Source organism: Neopelma chrysocephalum, unplaced genomic scaffold (assembly GCF_003984885.1).
Source record: "Neopelma chrysocephalum unplaced genomic scaffold, ASM398488v2 Primary Assembly neopelma1_44, whole genome shotgun sequence".
Classification (NCBI taxonomy): Eukaryota; Metazoa; Chordata; class Aves; order Passeriformes; family Pipridae; genus Neopelma; species Neopelma chrysocephalum.
In genome coordinates, this window is record NW_020897703.1 from 18,264,259 (window position 1) to 18,278,295 (window position 14,037).

General features: G+C 36.4%; 1 protein-coding gene across 1 annotated transcript in view; it reads left to right on the top strand.

The window, feature by feature from the left end:
• Positions 1–14,037, top strand: part of PLA2R1 (phospholipase A2 receptor 1) — a 36,757-nt gene that overhangs the window by 1,675 nt on the left and 21,045 nt on the right. The window contains exons 2-10 of the mRNA XM_027678772.1: positions 1,103–1,486; positions 3,210–3,377; positions 4,465–4,638; positions 5,580–5,693; positions 6,311–6,454; positions 7,409–7,597; positions 8,944–9,101; positions 10,472–10,579; positions 12,619–12,731. Of these exons, the coding sequence (XP_027534573.1) occupies positions 1,204–1,486; positions 3,210–3,377; positions 4,465–4,638; positions 5,580–5,693; positions 6,311–6,454; positions 7,409–7,597; positions 8,944–9,101; positions 10,472–10,579; positions 12,619–12,731 (1,451 nt within the window). The 5' untranslated portion in view covers positions 1,103–1,203. The remainder of the gene's footprint in view (positions 1–1,102; positions 1,487–3,209; positions 3,378–4,464; positions 4,639–5,579; positions 5,694–6,310; positions 6,455–7,408; positions 7,598–8,943; positions 9,102–10,471; positions 10,580–12,618; positions 12,732–14,037) is intronic.

Sequence of the window (14,037 nt, forward strand, 5' to 3'; positions counted from 1 at the left end):
CCTCTGCATCTCATACTTTATTTGTGGGCTACATCAATTTGAGAGGACTCTTTTTATTATTATTATTATACTTAGTGCTTCAGTATATTAGGTGTTATGAATTGCAGCAGTTTGAAAGTACACATGGCAGAAGTTATCACTGTAAAATTTCAAGGCAAAATGGAAGAAGTGCTGCTCAGGTTTCCAGAGCATAATCTCCTGAGGCTTAAAATAAATATCTTGCATATAATGTAAGAGGAACTCCCTGGGTTAATTACCATTCAATTTCAGAGTGAATCAGGCTTATATTTTACTGATTTCCAGTTCCTCAGCTGCCCTCATTTTTTTCAGTCTCTATGCTCACTTTAACTTTTGCTCCCAAATCATTAAATAGCTGACTTTTTTCACATACTTATAGTGTGATGTCACATGGTTCAGTGAATTTCTGCATGATTCCAAGAAATTTGGGATATCAGGCTAACTGCACATCTGCTCTTGCAGAGGGTCGGCATGTGTAGTTGAACAATATGCATCGTATAGGGAAGGCATACTTTAACCCTTGGTCACCAATTCTCATAGTATAGATAAATTTTGCCCTTTCTGTATCCTATTTACAATGCAACTTATTTTCTTTCTGTCTCTATAGTTGCAGAGAGTGAAGAATGAATACAGTAGAGAATATGGTCATATCAGCCTTAAACTTTTTGGCTTTTATTTTAATTGCACTCTCCAATCTACCCCAGGGAATTATTTTACAATATACAGCATGACTTCGTGTAACATTTAAACCTTTACTCCATTACTGGTATTTCTTGGTGACCAGTGGGTTTTTTCCTTTAAACATGACTGATGTTTTTGGGCACCCCATTTTTTTTTTGGCTATCCAACTTGAGAAATATTGCTTAGCCTTATTTTTACAAGCTTGCAAGTATTCCACATGTTAAAAACTCAGCTGGAAGTAAACTTAGACCAGTACTCTTATTTTTTGAAGTGATAGTTATTCTGATGGATATTTTCAGTTTTCTTCCTAAAGAGCTCCAATTAAAATATTTGTCTTTTGATGCTGTTTGTTCAATTGCAGTATTGTACAGTCTGAAAATTTGAGGTTTTTTCTCCCCTACAGATAAAGGGATATTTATTATCCAAAGTGAAGATTCCAACTTGTGCATTAAAGCAGAGAAAGTTGGCCTTGTTCTGGAAGACTGCAGTCAGCTCTCAGAAGACATGTTATGGAAATGGGTATCCAATCATCGTCTTTTCAACATAGGCAGAAGTACCTGTCTTGGACTGAACATCAGTAGACCAGAACAGCCGTTAAGTATGCTTGAATGTGATTCAACTCAATACTCATTATGGTGGAACTGTGATGGAAAAGCATTAGTTGGTGTATCAGAGTACAAATTAGCTGTTGAAAACAGCAAACATATTGTGGCCAAAAAAAAATCTACTTGTCAATGGAAGCAGTATATGTCCTATGATGAAGACGTTTGTGAACACCCATTTCAAGGTAAAAATAAATTTTTGTCATCAAAATGTAGATAGGAAAAGTTTCAGAAGTTCTTTTGAAGGGAGTTGAGGTGCTTATGATCCTTTCCAGTCTCTATTGCAGTTTGAGACTCAAAGTTTGTGATTTTTTTTTTAATATGCAATGGTTGAGGTGAACATACCACACTAGTGATTTTTTTTCATTAAATGGGCCTCAAAAAACACCAGTATCCTTGCAAACCAGGAAATACACATTTGAAATCCTCTGTAAAATAAAAAGGGGAACTAAGGGTTTGCTTCTCGCCAAAGCCCTCTTGGGACCTGTGATAACTGGGAAAGCACTGCAGCATCCAGTCTCTTCTTTAAAACCTTGTGTAATTTATACTTCAGACCCAACACTTGCTGTGTACACATAGCAAGATGAAAGTAGACCTGGTCTAGCCGTAATACTGCCACATCTGTGAGAAGAGGATTGCCCTTTGGCAGGCACTTCTAGCCTGGTTTCAGGACCAAAGTATTTAATTGCATGGCAAAATCTCTTTCACCTCCAGATTCCATTTTCCCCCTTCCACCAGAGCTCATGTATATGCAAATGCAAGCATGTTAATCCATCAGGTTGGGGGAGGGAGGATAGTTACCTTCAAAGAAAAAAAAAAATGTATAACTATGGTAGGAAATCTGTGGCTATTGAATTTGGTTTCTTGCCAGGACTGAGGTAATCCCTTGTAGCTCTATAGCTAGCAGCATGGTAGCAGGCAGACAGAGGAGCAATCCTGATTTCTTTTGACCAGTTTTTTGTATCATCTGTTCGTATCAGAAGGCTCTAAAGGGGATTTACAATGTGTAAACTGCTCTTTTATATGTGCACAGCCAGCCATTAACTTTGGAAACCTCTATGAACCTGACAGTATGTAATGATTCTGCAGTTGAAGGACTTTGATCTTAAAGCTAGCAACTTGGGATCTTTGACAAACTATTTCATTCGAAGTGTGATTGTGGTTATTTGACCTATTTTAAAAGGTCTTAGGTTAAGGAGACACTCACTGAGGTAAACCTTTTACATCTTTCAATTGCACTGGATTCTCTCAATATTTTGATCCTCAAAGTACAAGAGGAAAATATTTAAATATTTTGGAAGGCATTGATTGTGACAACAGACGTATGTAACGTCAAATCTTTAGCTATGTTATTATTCTCTGTGGGATAAAAGCTTATTTTTAAAGTATATTTAGTATTCCTTTGTCTTTTAAATTTCCTTTCCCATAGAACAACAAAGAGAATGGAAAACACATTAGAAATCCACTTTATAAAGAGTGGGAGGAGCAGGGGAAATAATGCTAAATTACTTGTCTGTCATAGGCTAACAAATAAGTAAAGTTTACATCTGAGCATGGACTGATTTAGCTAACTGTTGTTTTATGTAGTGGTTCTGAAACATAAGCACAGGCTTTATGAGTTAATTGATCGAGTTTGGGGGTTTGTGGTTTTTTTTGTTTGGGTTTTTTTTCCATCGTAGTTAGTTACGAGAATGTGCCTTGTGGTGACAAATTTCATAAACTGTTATTTCCAGAATCTCTTTACTGAAATTATGTTGCTCACACTTCGAATGCTGTGTTATCAATTATAAATTAAAATTAGAAAATAACTTTAGACACTTTATTTTTATCATTGCTGGTAAATGCATATGAGAATGAAGAAATTTTTGTGGTCTGCATTTTTTTAATCTCTGCATTTTGTTTTTCCAGAAACATACACCTTGCTGGGAAATTCTTTTGGTTTCCCATGTGTTTTTCCCTTTAAATATAACAACAAGTGGTATTATGAGTGTACTAGAGATGGAAAGGAATCTGACTGGTGTGCCACAACAACTCACTATGAACAAGATGAAAAATGGGGGTTTTGTCCAAATGCTGGTAAGATGTTCCTTGTCTTCTCTCTCCCCCTTCCCCCCAAGAGATTGTTCTTCATTAGTAATACTAGGATGCACTCTGGTTTTGGGTTACTTCTCTTCTGCTAGAGGGGAATGTCTCTTTAAAAAACACAAAAGCAGGCTTTAGGAAATTTTATCATAATTTATCATGCTTAACCTTTGGAGACTCAAGTCCTCATCCCAAAAGCAAAACTATAGGGAGTGAGCAGAAGGATATTACTCTGTGCAGCCCATTGACCTTACCCTGCAGCTAAACATCTCTGTACTCTGTCCTAGTGATATATAGGCAGCTTTTCTGAAACACATAAAGTAAGGGTTGTCTTGCAAAGTCATGTTCTGCTTTTGACTGCATTACATCTTGCACATTCCTTTTCTTCTATGCACTGCTTGGACGCATCTTGGGCCTAAAACACTAAGAAACAATAGCTTTAAAAATACTTGCTGTTGAATAGATTTTGGATGTATAATCTTTGTGAATAATTCAGCTTCTTGAATAAATAAGCAAAATAGTATCTTCTAGCAGCAGAAGGGAAAAGCCTTCCCTGCTGAAGCTATGTTTCTTAAGCATCTTAAAAACAGCTGTAAATGTGTCTTTGTAATGGGGTTTTTTGGGCAATTGTTAAAATAGATGGTATTTTTGGCCTTGCTTATACTTTGTAATTATAGTAAGTTTATTCTCTTGAGTACAAGATTCGAGGAGATCCAGTGACTGTTGCTCCACAAGTTGGGTGAGGTGTTCATAGTTTGAATATTTCAACATTTGGCTTTAGAAACAAATGATTATCTGGAATAAATTAAAACATACTCTTGGCTTTATGAGAACTGTGAAAATCACCACCAGCTGCAGATCAGTTCCTGAGTATTTTATCAACCATATGAAATGTGGAGCAACATTTTATTTCATTAGTGCCCAATTTCCGTATGTTCTTTAACAAAGGAACAGGAAAGGTGATTGTAATCGTGCTTCCATTGGGATATTGCTGTCATTAGTTAATTGAATTGTTCAAGGTGTTATGTTTCTGATTAGTTTGGAGTCTTGGAATGTTGGTGACGAGTCTGTTTTTGAGTAGAGAGTGGCTGTGACATTTTTTGGAAGAAGAACCCCAACACACACATTTGCTACCAGTTCAACCTTGTGTCTGTGCTGAGCTGGCGTGAGGCACGGGCCGCCTGTCAGCTGCAAGGAGGAGACCTGCTGAGTGTCACTGACCCCGAAGAGCAGAACTACATAAGTAACTTAAGCAGTAAGTAGGCATTTCTCTGGGTACCTTGTAGGAAACCTGTAGTTGGTTTCCTCTTTACCCGTGCAAAGGGGTATATTTTGGAGCTTAATACTCTGTGTGATGTCTTTCCCACTGCTGCTTGTGGGGCTTTATCATATAACACACCTCAGCAGCTGTTTGAAAAAGCAAGGATGAAGGTAAGTTCCCACCATAATAAACTGAAGTGCAGAAGTGGTGATATGTGTTACACAGGGGTGTAATTTTCTTAATTATCCCTCCCCACAAGGACTCCCATTCATTCTGCAGCTGTGGTTAGGGAGTGTGTTTGTTTGTTTTCGGGAATTATACAGGTATCTACCTTTCTCTGCAATGTACCCTGGTGTCCCTTTCTTCTGTTAAGTTTCCTTTGTAAGCTGGACTTCACCAAGTGTGAATGACAAGAACATTTATGGAGCAAGCATCTCAGAAAAAATGTGCAGAGCCTTCTGACAACATGGCTTTTGTGGGTATTTTAGTGTATGTGGAGAAGATTAAGCTGAGGAATGGGTGGTAGAGCTCTAATGCAAAAGGTTGCCTTGGGTTTCTTGCCCATTCCTTCCCATTATCGCTGGTTTTCAATAGCAGGATATAAACTAACAGGAAGTTTTAAAAATTATTTAATTAGCTTTTTGATATGCATACAAGACGGTAAAGGGACTGAAAGTTGTTTGGTTTATGGAAAGCTGAAACAGGTTAGCTGTTATGTAGCTGCTTGTTCTAGACTTAACTTCTAAGGTCAGCAACAACTTCTGCAGGAAGGGTTTGCAGGATGAGTGGCCTTTGAAGGATTTCAGACTTCTGAGTTTATTCCTTTTCATCTTTGTGTTGATTAACAAAGTAACAAGTTAGGAGAGCAGATGTGTCTGTAGATATTTTAAAATATGGGGAAAGCATGGAGTAATACTTTATTTTTTCTTTTTCAGGGCAGTTAAATGCCACAGACATGATGCTGTGGATGGGCTTGAATCGCCTGGACGATGATGCTGGCTGGCAGTGGTCAGATGGAGCACCACTGGTGTTTGTGAACTGGAGAGCAAGTACTTGATGTTCCTCTTGCATATGTTATAGCAGCGCACGCTGCTGTTCCTATAGCTATATTCGAAAATTTAATTAAGTGAATTTTCGTTGTTGTTGAAATATTTGTTCGTATTCATTAACTGAAAGCCTTTCTAGGGATGTAACATAATTGAGGTTAGATCTGTTCACAACATTAATGGTCTAGCCCTTTTGTCATTTACTTTTAAAGGTATTTTTAAGATTCCAGTTGCATATTTAAAAAATATAGCTGGTTTCATGGAGGAAAGGAGTTTCAATTTGTTTGTGTTAACATGCTGTAATTAACATTAGCACATTAATATGAGCTTTGTGACTTGGTTTGCTACATTTTAAGGTCTGTCTATCAGCAGACATAACATGGACACTAGAGCTTGTTTCAGCCTCTCATCTGATAGGTGCAGCCGAGGAGGCATTGCCACACATGTAATTCATGGTCAGTGTTCTACTCTCCATAGTATTGGTGTAATATTACTAGAAGTTTGGGTGTACAGGGATGTTTGTACCTTCATTCAGTAAGATGCAGAGAACCCTACAACACCATTTTACAAGTAAGAACTGATTTTTTATAATTTTGTGCTTCTCAAAAATGTGTTTGCAGATGTCTCTGATAACCGTTTTAGAGAAAATCATTGTGCAGTGATTAATCCAAAATCTAAGTATGGCTGGCACAGTTATTTATGTGAATCTGGATTGCCTTTTGTATGCAAAAAATATTTAAATAAGATGGAGCATGAAACATTGGGTAAGTCTCTTAATGTTACTGTATCTTATTTGTGGGCGTGCAGGGAGAACAAGTGAAGCCACTTGAATATAAAGTCAGCAGAACAGAGTCTTAGCTGCACTAAATGTGTCAGTTTGATAGTTTAAGTTGAACACAGTTTATTTTAACTGATGTATTAACACTTTCTTCTGTTTAAATTCAGTTGTGGAAAACATGTTGAGAGTCTTAAAACTAACAAATAATTTTAGTATAAATAGCACTTAATTGATTCCTTCCGTGATCAGAATGCTCATTCTCTTTATATTACAATAAGAGGCATGGATTTGCAATGAAAAATAGGTTTTCAGTGTGGATGGAATTAATCAGTGGCACACAGAAAAGAAAGTTATATAAATGCAGCTCAAAATTTGCAGTTATTTTTATGCTGTGCTGTACTTTTGATATACCAAAAAAGCATTATTTGTGTTTATATAGTGAATATAGGATTTATAGTACATAGAATGACTCAGATTGCCATTCTGTGTGCAAGTTAAACACAGAATTGAGTTTATTCTAACATAAACGTTTACTAAATAAAAGCAATTTACATGGGTTCAACTTCTTCCTGACAGCTCAAAAGAAAATTTGGCTGCTTGTTTCAGATAATGAGAAAAGACCCAAACTTTTTGTAGGTAATGCATCTGAAAAAGCTTTATCTGTCTCTGAATCCTGTTGAGAGGTAATAAGCTGAATTAGTGTTTGCACTAGTCCAGCAACCCACATGGTTGAATCATCGAATGAAGTGGAAGAAGTTTCAGTTTGCTTGGTAGGTGATGTTCCATAGAGGATGTGTTTTGGCCTCCTTAAGTCATCTTGGAAAACTTTGTTTTCAACATTTGAAGATTAAAAAAAAGGAATCTCTGAATGTGTTATGAACATAGCATAACCTTGGCAATTCTATCTAATATATATGAACTTTGTATGCTCAATTAAAAGATACATGGAAGTATTATGCCACTCGTTGTGACACTGGCTGGTACCCACACCATCGCAACTGCTACAGACTTCATAAAGAGGAGAAGACCTGGAACGATGCTTCTCTCTCATGCCAAAGTGATAATAGCAGGCTCATTAGTATATCCTCCATGGCAGATGAAGAGCTGCTAATTAACTTGCTTGAAAGTGGTGAGTTTTGGGAGTTCAAGCGTGCAGTGTTTCTTGATGTTTTGTGGTGCTCTTTTGTGCAGCCCTTTAACATTTTTAGCCATCTAAGCACTATATCACATGGCATGCCCAAATGATGTTTACAAAAAAAGAAAAAATGATCATGCTCTTCCTAGGAGTCTTATAAAAATGTATAGTCACCTTCTCCAGTAACAATTCTTAAAATATGAATCCACAGATTAGACACAGCGAGGCTGCAGTAAACGTAGCTAGCTTTTGTCCTTTCCTGTTCTTGCCTATTTTGCAAACTGTTGCAAAATATTCAGTGATCAACCTTATAGTAGAATTGTGCATAGAAACAAAACCAATTCAGCGTGTTTTGCTTTCAAGCTGGCCTCGTCCACACTGTAAAGTTGCTGCTGCTAGCATGAGGTCAGAGTCCCTTTGATGTCAGCAGGGTGTATCAAAGGAGTTCTGCTGGTTCCCATTGTCCTAAGAGGTAGCATAATTATACAAGGAACGTAACGATCAAAAGCTCTTTGATGCATCAATGCCAAGACTTTTGTTGTCATAACAACCACAAAGAAAAGTGAATATTTTTTGCCTGCCACTAACATCAGTGTACTGGCAGAGCTGCACAGTTTTGCCGGGAGTTTAAGCCTCCCAGAGTTGGGCACAGTTACATGTGGAGATTAGGAGATTAACCACTGCATCATCTTCCACCCCTCCATAGATACCAAATACCATTATTTCAAGTGATGCTGCAATGGGTAGATGTAATTGTTCTCAACTTATATTCAGCTTCAAAGTCTGCTGCTTCTCTCTCAGGCCTGCTTCAGGCTTGTCTTCAGAAGAAGGGCTTAAAGGCCTGAAAGCCTGACTGCTTTTTCTGTTTGTAGTAACTGGCCAAGTAAGACATTACATCAAACCGCAAGCCTTGTCCTTCCTAGGTCTGTCAGCCACTGTGGATGCAAATGTGCTGTCACTGGAGCCTGTAAGCACTCGGAAAAACCTAAAGCTCAATGTGCATGGAAAGATTTTAAGAAGAAATATTTCACTTCAATGTCAGTTTTTCTCCACCATTCACTTCAGAAAAGAACATATGCTCCTAATTTGTATTTTTTCAGGATTTCAAAGCATATTATTGCATATATTGGTCTATATTTGAAACAATTTGGTTTTCGAGGGCAGTAGAACATAATCTCATCAGTAGGGTTTCCTGAAGCTTATACAGCTTTTTTTTCGCTGAAAGAAGGACATTCCTATGAAAATCCCGTGAGTAATTTTTAATGGTAGTGTTGATATTACAGGAAAAACAGGCTTTATTACTTCACCATTAAAATCTGAACTCACTTATTCTTTTACAGAAAATGTAACTGAAACATGGATTGGATTATACAGTAATAACACCCCTGTTGTTTTTGAGTGGTCAGATAGCACCCCAGTAAAATTCTCTAATTGGCATAGCCAAGAACCTAACACCTTTCAAAGAACGGGACAACTCTGTGTTTCAGCACAAGGATCTGTAAGTTTTCTTTTTGAAAGAATTAGATACATTTATTTTAGGTCATAATAATTTTTTTCTTGCTATCCATACTTCTTTAAACCATGACCTGGAGTATGATTTTCTTTTTTGAATCTTAATATATTCATGTTATGATAAATGCAGTGTAGCCTTTAGAAACCAATGCATTTTCCAGCTCTGATGCACAGAAAATTAATCATAGATTTTGAGCTTGTGTTCAATAAAAAATGGTACATACGTAAAGCTTGCCAAACGGAAGAGAACCAATATGAGTGGGTATTTTGATAAAGTATTTTAAAATCCAAGTAGTATGTATCATAATTTATGATGCATCAGTTCTGGTCTTGAAAGCTTCAGATTCATGTTTTGAAAAACTGTCAGCTGTGCCTATATTATCTTGGTGTCAGTATCAATAAATTTTATGTAGCATTTTTCAAAATCATAGTAGTCTAGGTCTACATGAAATTATAGAAGTTTACAGCAGGAAAATTGACTTGAAATCAGCCAGGGGTTGTAAAAGTGAGAGTAATGTTAAAACAACACTATGTCCTGTCCTATCGGTATTCATGACACTGTCAATTTTTTTGTAATTTGGTCATGCATTTACTTTACTTTTATAAATAACAGTACTTAAATTCACTAATACATGACTTACATAAGTAGCACTATAATCTTCTTTATTTTTCTTTTTTGCAAATTATGTTCTGGCTAAGTGTGAAAACTGTATCAAAAAGAGTTTCTGTTGTCTCTAGAGTAGTGGGTCCAGGTTGCAATCTTTAACTCAGGAGAAAGCTGGGACAATTTCCAATGACCTGGTTTCTATTGGAAGCAGAAAATAGGACTTTGGTAAAATTGTGGAGTTTAGATTCACAAAGTCATGGTTTACTCAGTTTTCAAGTGTAAACAAACAAATGAAAGTGTAAAATACAAAGGAAAAGGAGGTTCAAGATAAAAATTTTCAAGCATTACTTTTGGTACATGTCCAGGATATACAGATCTGCAAAAATTATATGATACAAACTTTGTAATATCTTGAGTAAGGTCTGTTCAAATATAAGATTAATCTTACAAAGAACTATGATAACTAGCAAGAAAGTAAGTGCTCTGGCATGGCCATAGTGTTAGTTCATTAAGATGCATTACATCCCAAAGTCTGATTCAAAGAGACAAACCCATTTGTATAATTGATTTGAGAATCCTGCCGACGGTGTTGGTAGAAATAAATGGTCTATCTAAGGACAAATATATGTAGTGAGAAAAATTATTTATTTTTTGCTGAAGAGTTAAAAGAGGAGGAGAGATTGTAATCTGTGTATAGATATGCATGAGAATATGAATATGTACAGAATATACTTCTTTTTATCCCTTAGGAGGGACGTTGGAAGATTAAAAAATGTGAAGACAGATCTTTCTACATTTGCAAAAAAGCAGGGGAATTCAATAATATCTCTCCTGAACTGGAATCAAGTTGTCCAGAGGTAAGGGAGTTTGTGGTTGTTTTAGAACCATACTTATAAAATAGAATTATATGGGAAACCTCTAAATACAACTACAGAACATGTAGATGTAAATAGATAATTGTAGTTTTTCATAATAAAGACAGCATGTTTTGCTAGGAAAAAAATCCGATTGTTTTGTTTAAAATTATGTAAACTAAATTTTAATGTGATATTAAAAGCTTTCAAAAGATGCCTTTCATGGCTTGATGTGTTGTCAGTGGTTGTGACCCAAGTTCCTATTTTTTCTAGATCAAAAGTGAAATCCCTTTTGTCCACCATCTGTGCAAATAATGACTGTTATGTGATGCCTCATCCCACACATGGTTTTCATACATTGAAATGGAATGTCAGGGTGAAAAACAATCAGTTCCATTGACATGGAGAGTGAACTCTTCCACTTGTGCATTAGCTTTCTGTTTGCTTTCAGACACAAATGGGAAGGAGCACAGCTGTGTCTCTAGGACATTGCATCAGGTCTTAAGGCTTTTAGGCTCTGCATTCTGCTAGTAAAAAAGTAGCATGTAAAGTATGATTTTATTTGCCATCAGTTCCTTTTCACACTGTGAGAAGAGCAAATTTTTAGACTTTGTTTTATTCAAAACTCTAGAGTAAAATCTCTCTTCTCTAATTTGCTTTACTCTTTAACTCATTGCCTTCCTGTTTTTAATTTCATGTTCTGTTTCTTGAGGAATGAAGAAACACAACCAGTTCTGTTGAATTAAAAGAAGGTTGAAGCTGAACTGTTTGGAGTCAGCTGCAGTATTTCCCCAGACAGAGTGGTCAGATCCAGTGTTCTTCTCATACCATTATGGAAGTTACTGCTTTGTTCCAACTTAGCATTTCCAAAAGTTTAGGGTAATTGTATTAATTTAATTTGGACCTATGTATTTCAGCACTCAAAAATTTTGTATGTTATTAGTGTGAGAAAGGTTTTTCACAGTCCTGACCAGGTAAAATAGTGCAGAGCATCAAGATTTCATTGACCAGCTGTAGTCAGCAGCTTGACAGCATTTCAGCTTCTCAATCCTCTGCCTCACAGGCTCGAGACTCAAGACATTGAGTCACTTGTCATAAGTATTTCAGTCTGCTCTGGCAAATTTCCCACTCAGGATAAATTTCTGCTTGCTGATGTTTCACACCCTGTAAAAACACATCTTTTGGCTTTGATAGATCCTTTTCTTTCCAATGTGAAAAAAGTTATATTTAGTTAATCAAAGAAGTCAGTATTAAGTGTACTCAAAGCTACATTTGATTTCAGACATTTTGTCTTGTCAACTTACTTTCAGCATTCAATATATTTGTTTTGCTAGTTTTTGGCCTAATTTTCTAAAGCTAGGTCTTTATTTGATCCGGAGCTTATCCTTTTCCCTTCTTTTCTCCTTTGCTGTTAACATCACCATCAAGCAGTGTTTGATGGTGTCCATCTGGGTGCTGTGGCTTGCTCCCCATTGTGCTATTTTGTGACCTTCCCTGCAAGCAGCACCTTCCTCATGGAAAAGTGGGATCATCTGGTTCTCCTCTCTGTGTGTGGCTTCAAGATGGATTGGACAGAGTTAGTGTATTATCTCTTTATTCTGTGAATTGTTTAAAACATGCAATCAGGCAGGTATGCCGCATGAAATCACACCAGCAGAGCTCACACCAGTCCCAGTGATGTCTTCTGGACACTGTGGGATGTAAAATAGTAAGAAATAAAAGATTAATAATGAGATGAAATGAAGCAGGCTGACTCAGTGTTCTGGCTCATCTGATAAACCATGAAAATGTGTCATTTTGATTCTGCCTTATTAGAGTAGGATGATGGTTAGTTTAAATTTTGTTTTTAGGATTTAAACTTTGAAATTTTGTTAAGTTTATCCACATTCTCAGTGACCTTGAGGGTAACTGCTCTTCAGCCACAGTAGAAAAGAGCTATAGGAATGCCAGTGAACATCAGATAGGAAGTACAAAAGGGGATCAAGTTTTTAACACCTATACAATAATTAATAATCTATAAAATAATGTTCATTTCTTTTAAGGGATGGGAAAGACATGGTGGATATTGTTACAAAATCGACAGTACCCCTCGAAGTTTTGAACATGCTTCCAGTGGTTATTTCTGCCCATCTGCACTTGTATCAGTAACAAACAGGTAGTTAATCCTATTAGACAGCGTGAAGATACCTCTAACAAGAGCTATTCTAACTTAATAAAGTGTTGCATGGCAAAATATATTACCATTATGAAATAATATTTGTGTGACAGGTGAGCATAATTACTAACATTGGCTAAAATCAAAGGTGTGCTTTGCTTTATTTTTAATTGAAAATGAATTTAGAAAAAAGCAACTGTTAGGCTAATAAGCACTTAGAGCAATGTGCACACATGAGCATGCAGGAATCTGGACAAAATGCTTTCTACGGAGCTGTATGACATCTTTAAGAAACTTTATACTTAGAAACTATACAGAAAAATGAAAATATGCTTATTTTTACAATGAGAATATATAAAGGTTTCATCCATATCAATGTTTTACAAATGCTGTTATTTATGTATGCATTTTATGTGAATTCTCAGCAAATAGGGTAAGAGAGTAAATGTTTGAAAGCATTTGTCGCTGTTTTCCCATGCTTTGTTACTATTTACCTCTGTTCCAGCTTTAGCAAAAGCTTCTTCCTCTGCAGATGTCCAGATGCTTGGCTTTTCTCTGCTTTCTTTGTGATTTACTCTTTATGTTGGATTCCCATTGAAGTCTGAAATACTGATAGATTAATTACTTAGATACTTTAGCTAGTGTGTATTTATTGAGTAAAAAAAACCAACAAAAAAAACCCCAAACCCACAAAAAGCAAGGAGGAAATATCTGCTCCCTTTAGGCTAGGGAAAGTACTATAACCACCAGCAATCAGATGGCTAGTAGCCAGAAATTTTAGGAAAACACAGGCTATCCGAATCAGGATTTACATCAATGGGAATTTGTCCTGCCAGGTGGTTTCAGGATTGTGCACAATGTGCACAGTGCTGTGCTGCAGTGTGACAGTAATCCTTTCAGGGAGGACAAAGGACAAATTCTTGCAACTGAGCATTGGCAGCCCAAATGTTGCAGGGAGCTGAGGGAATGCTGCACATCACTGGAAGCATGTCTTCTCTCTTTTTCTGCTTATTTTTTTTGTTTGTTTGTTTCTTTCTTCTTTTTGTGTGTAGCCATCACTAATTATTATGTTAGTTCCCAGTTCCACTGTTGGAGTAGCAATAATCTGTTATTTTAGTTTTGGTGGGGTTTTTTGGTTGGTTGGTTGGTTTGGTTTGGGTTTGTTTTTGTTTTTTTTAATTAATGCTGAGGTTTGTTGTCTTGGTGTGAAAAATGCAAATACTTTTCAGTTATTGATCCTAAAATATTCATTAAATAGTAGGTTGTAGAGGAAGTAAAATTGATATAAAAAGAGAACATACAGAGG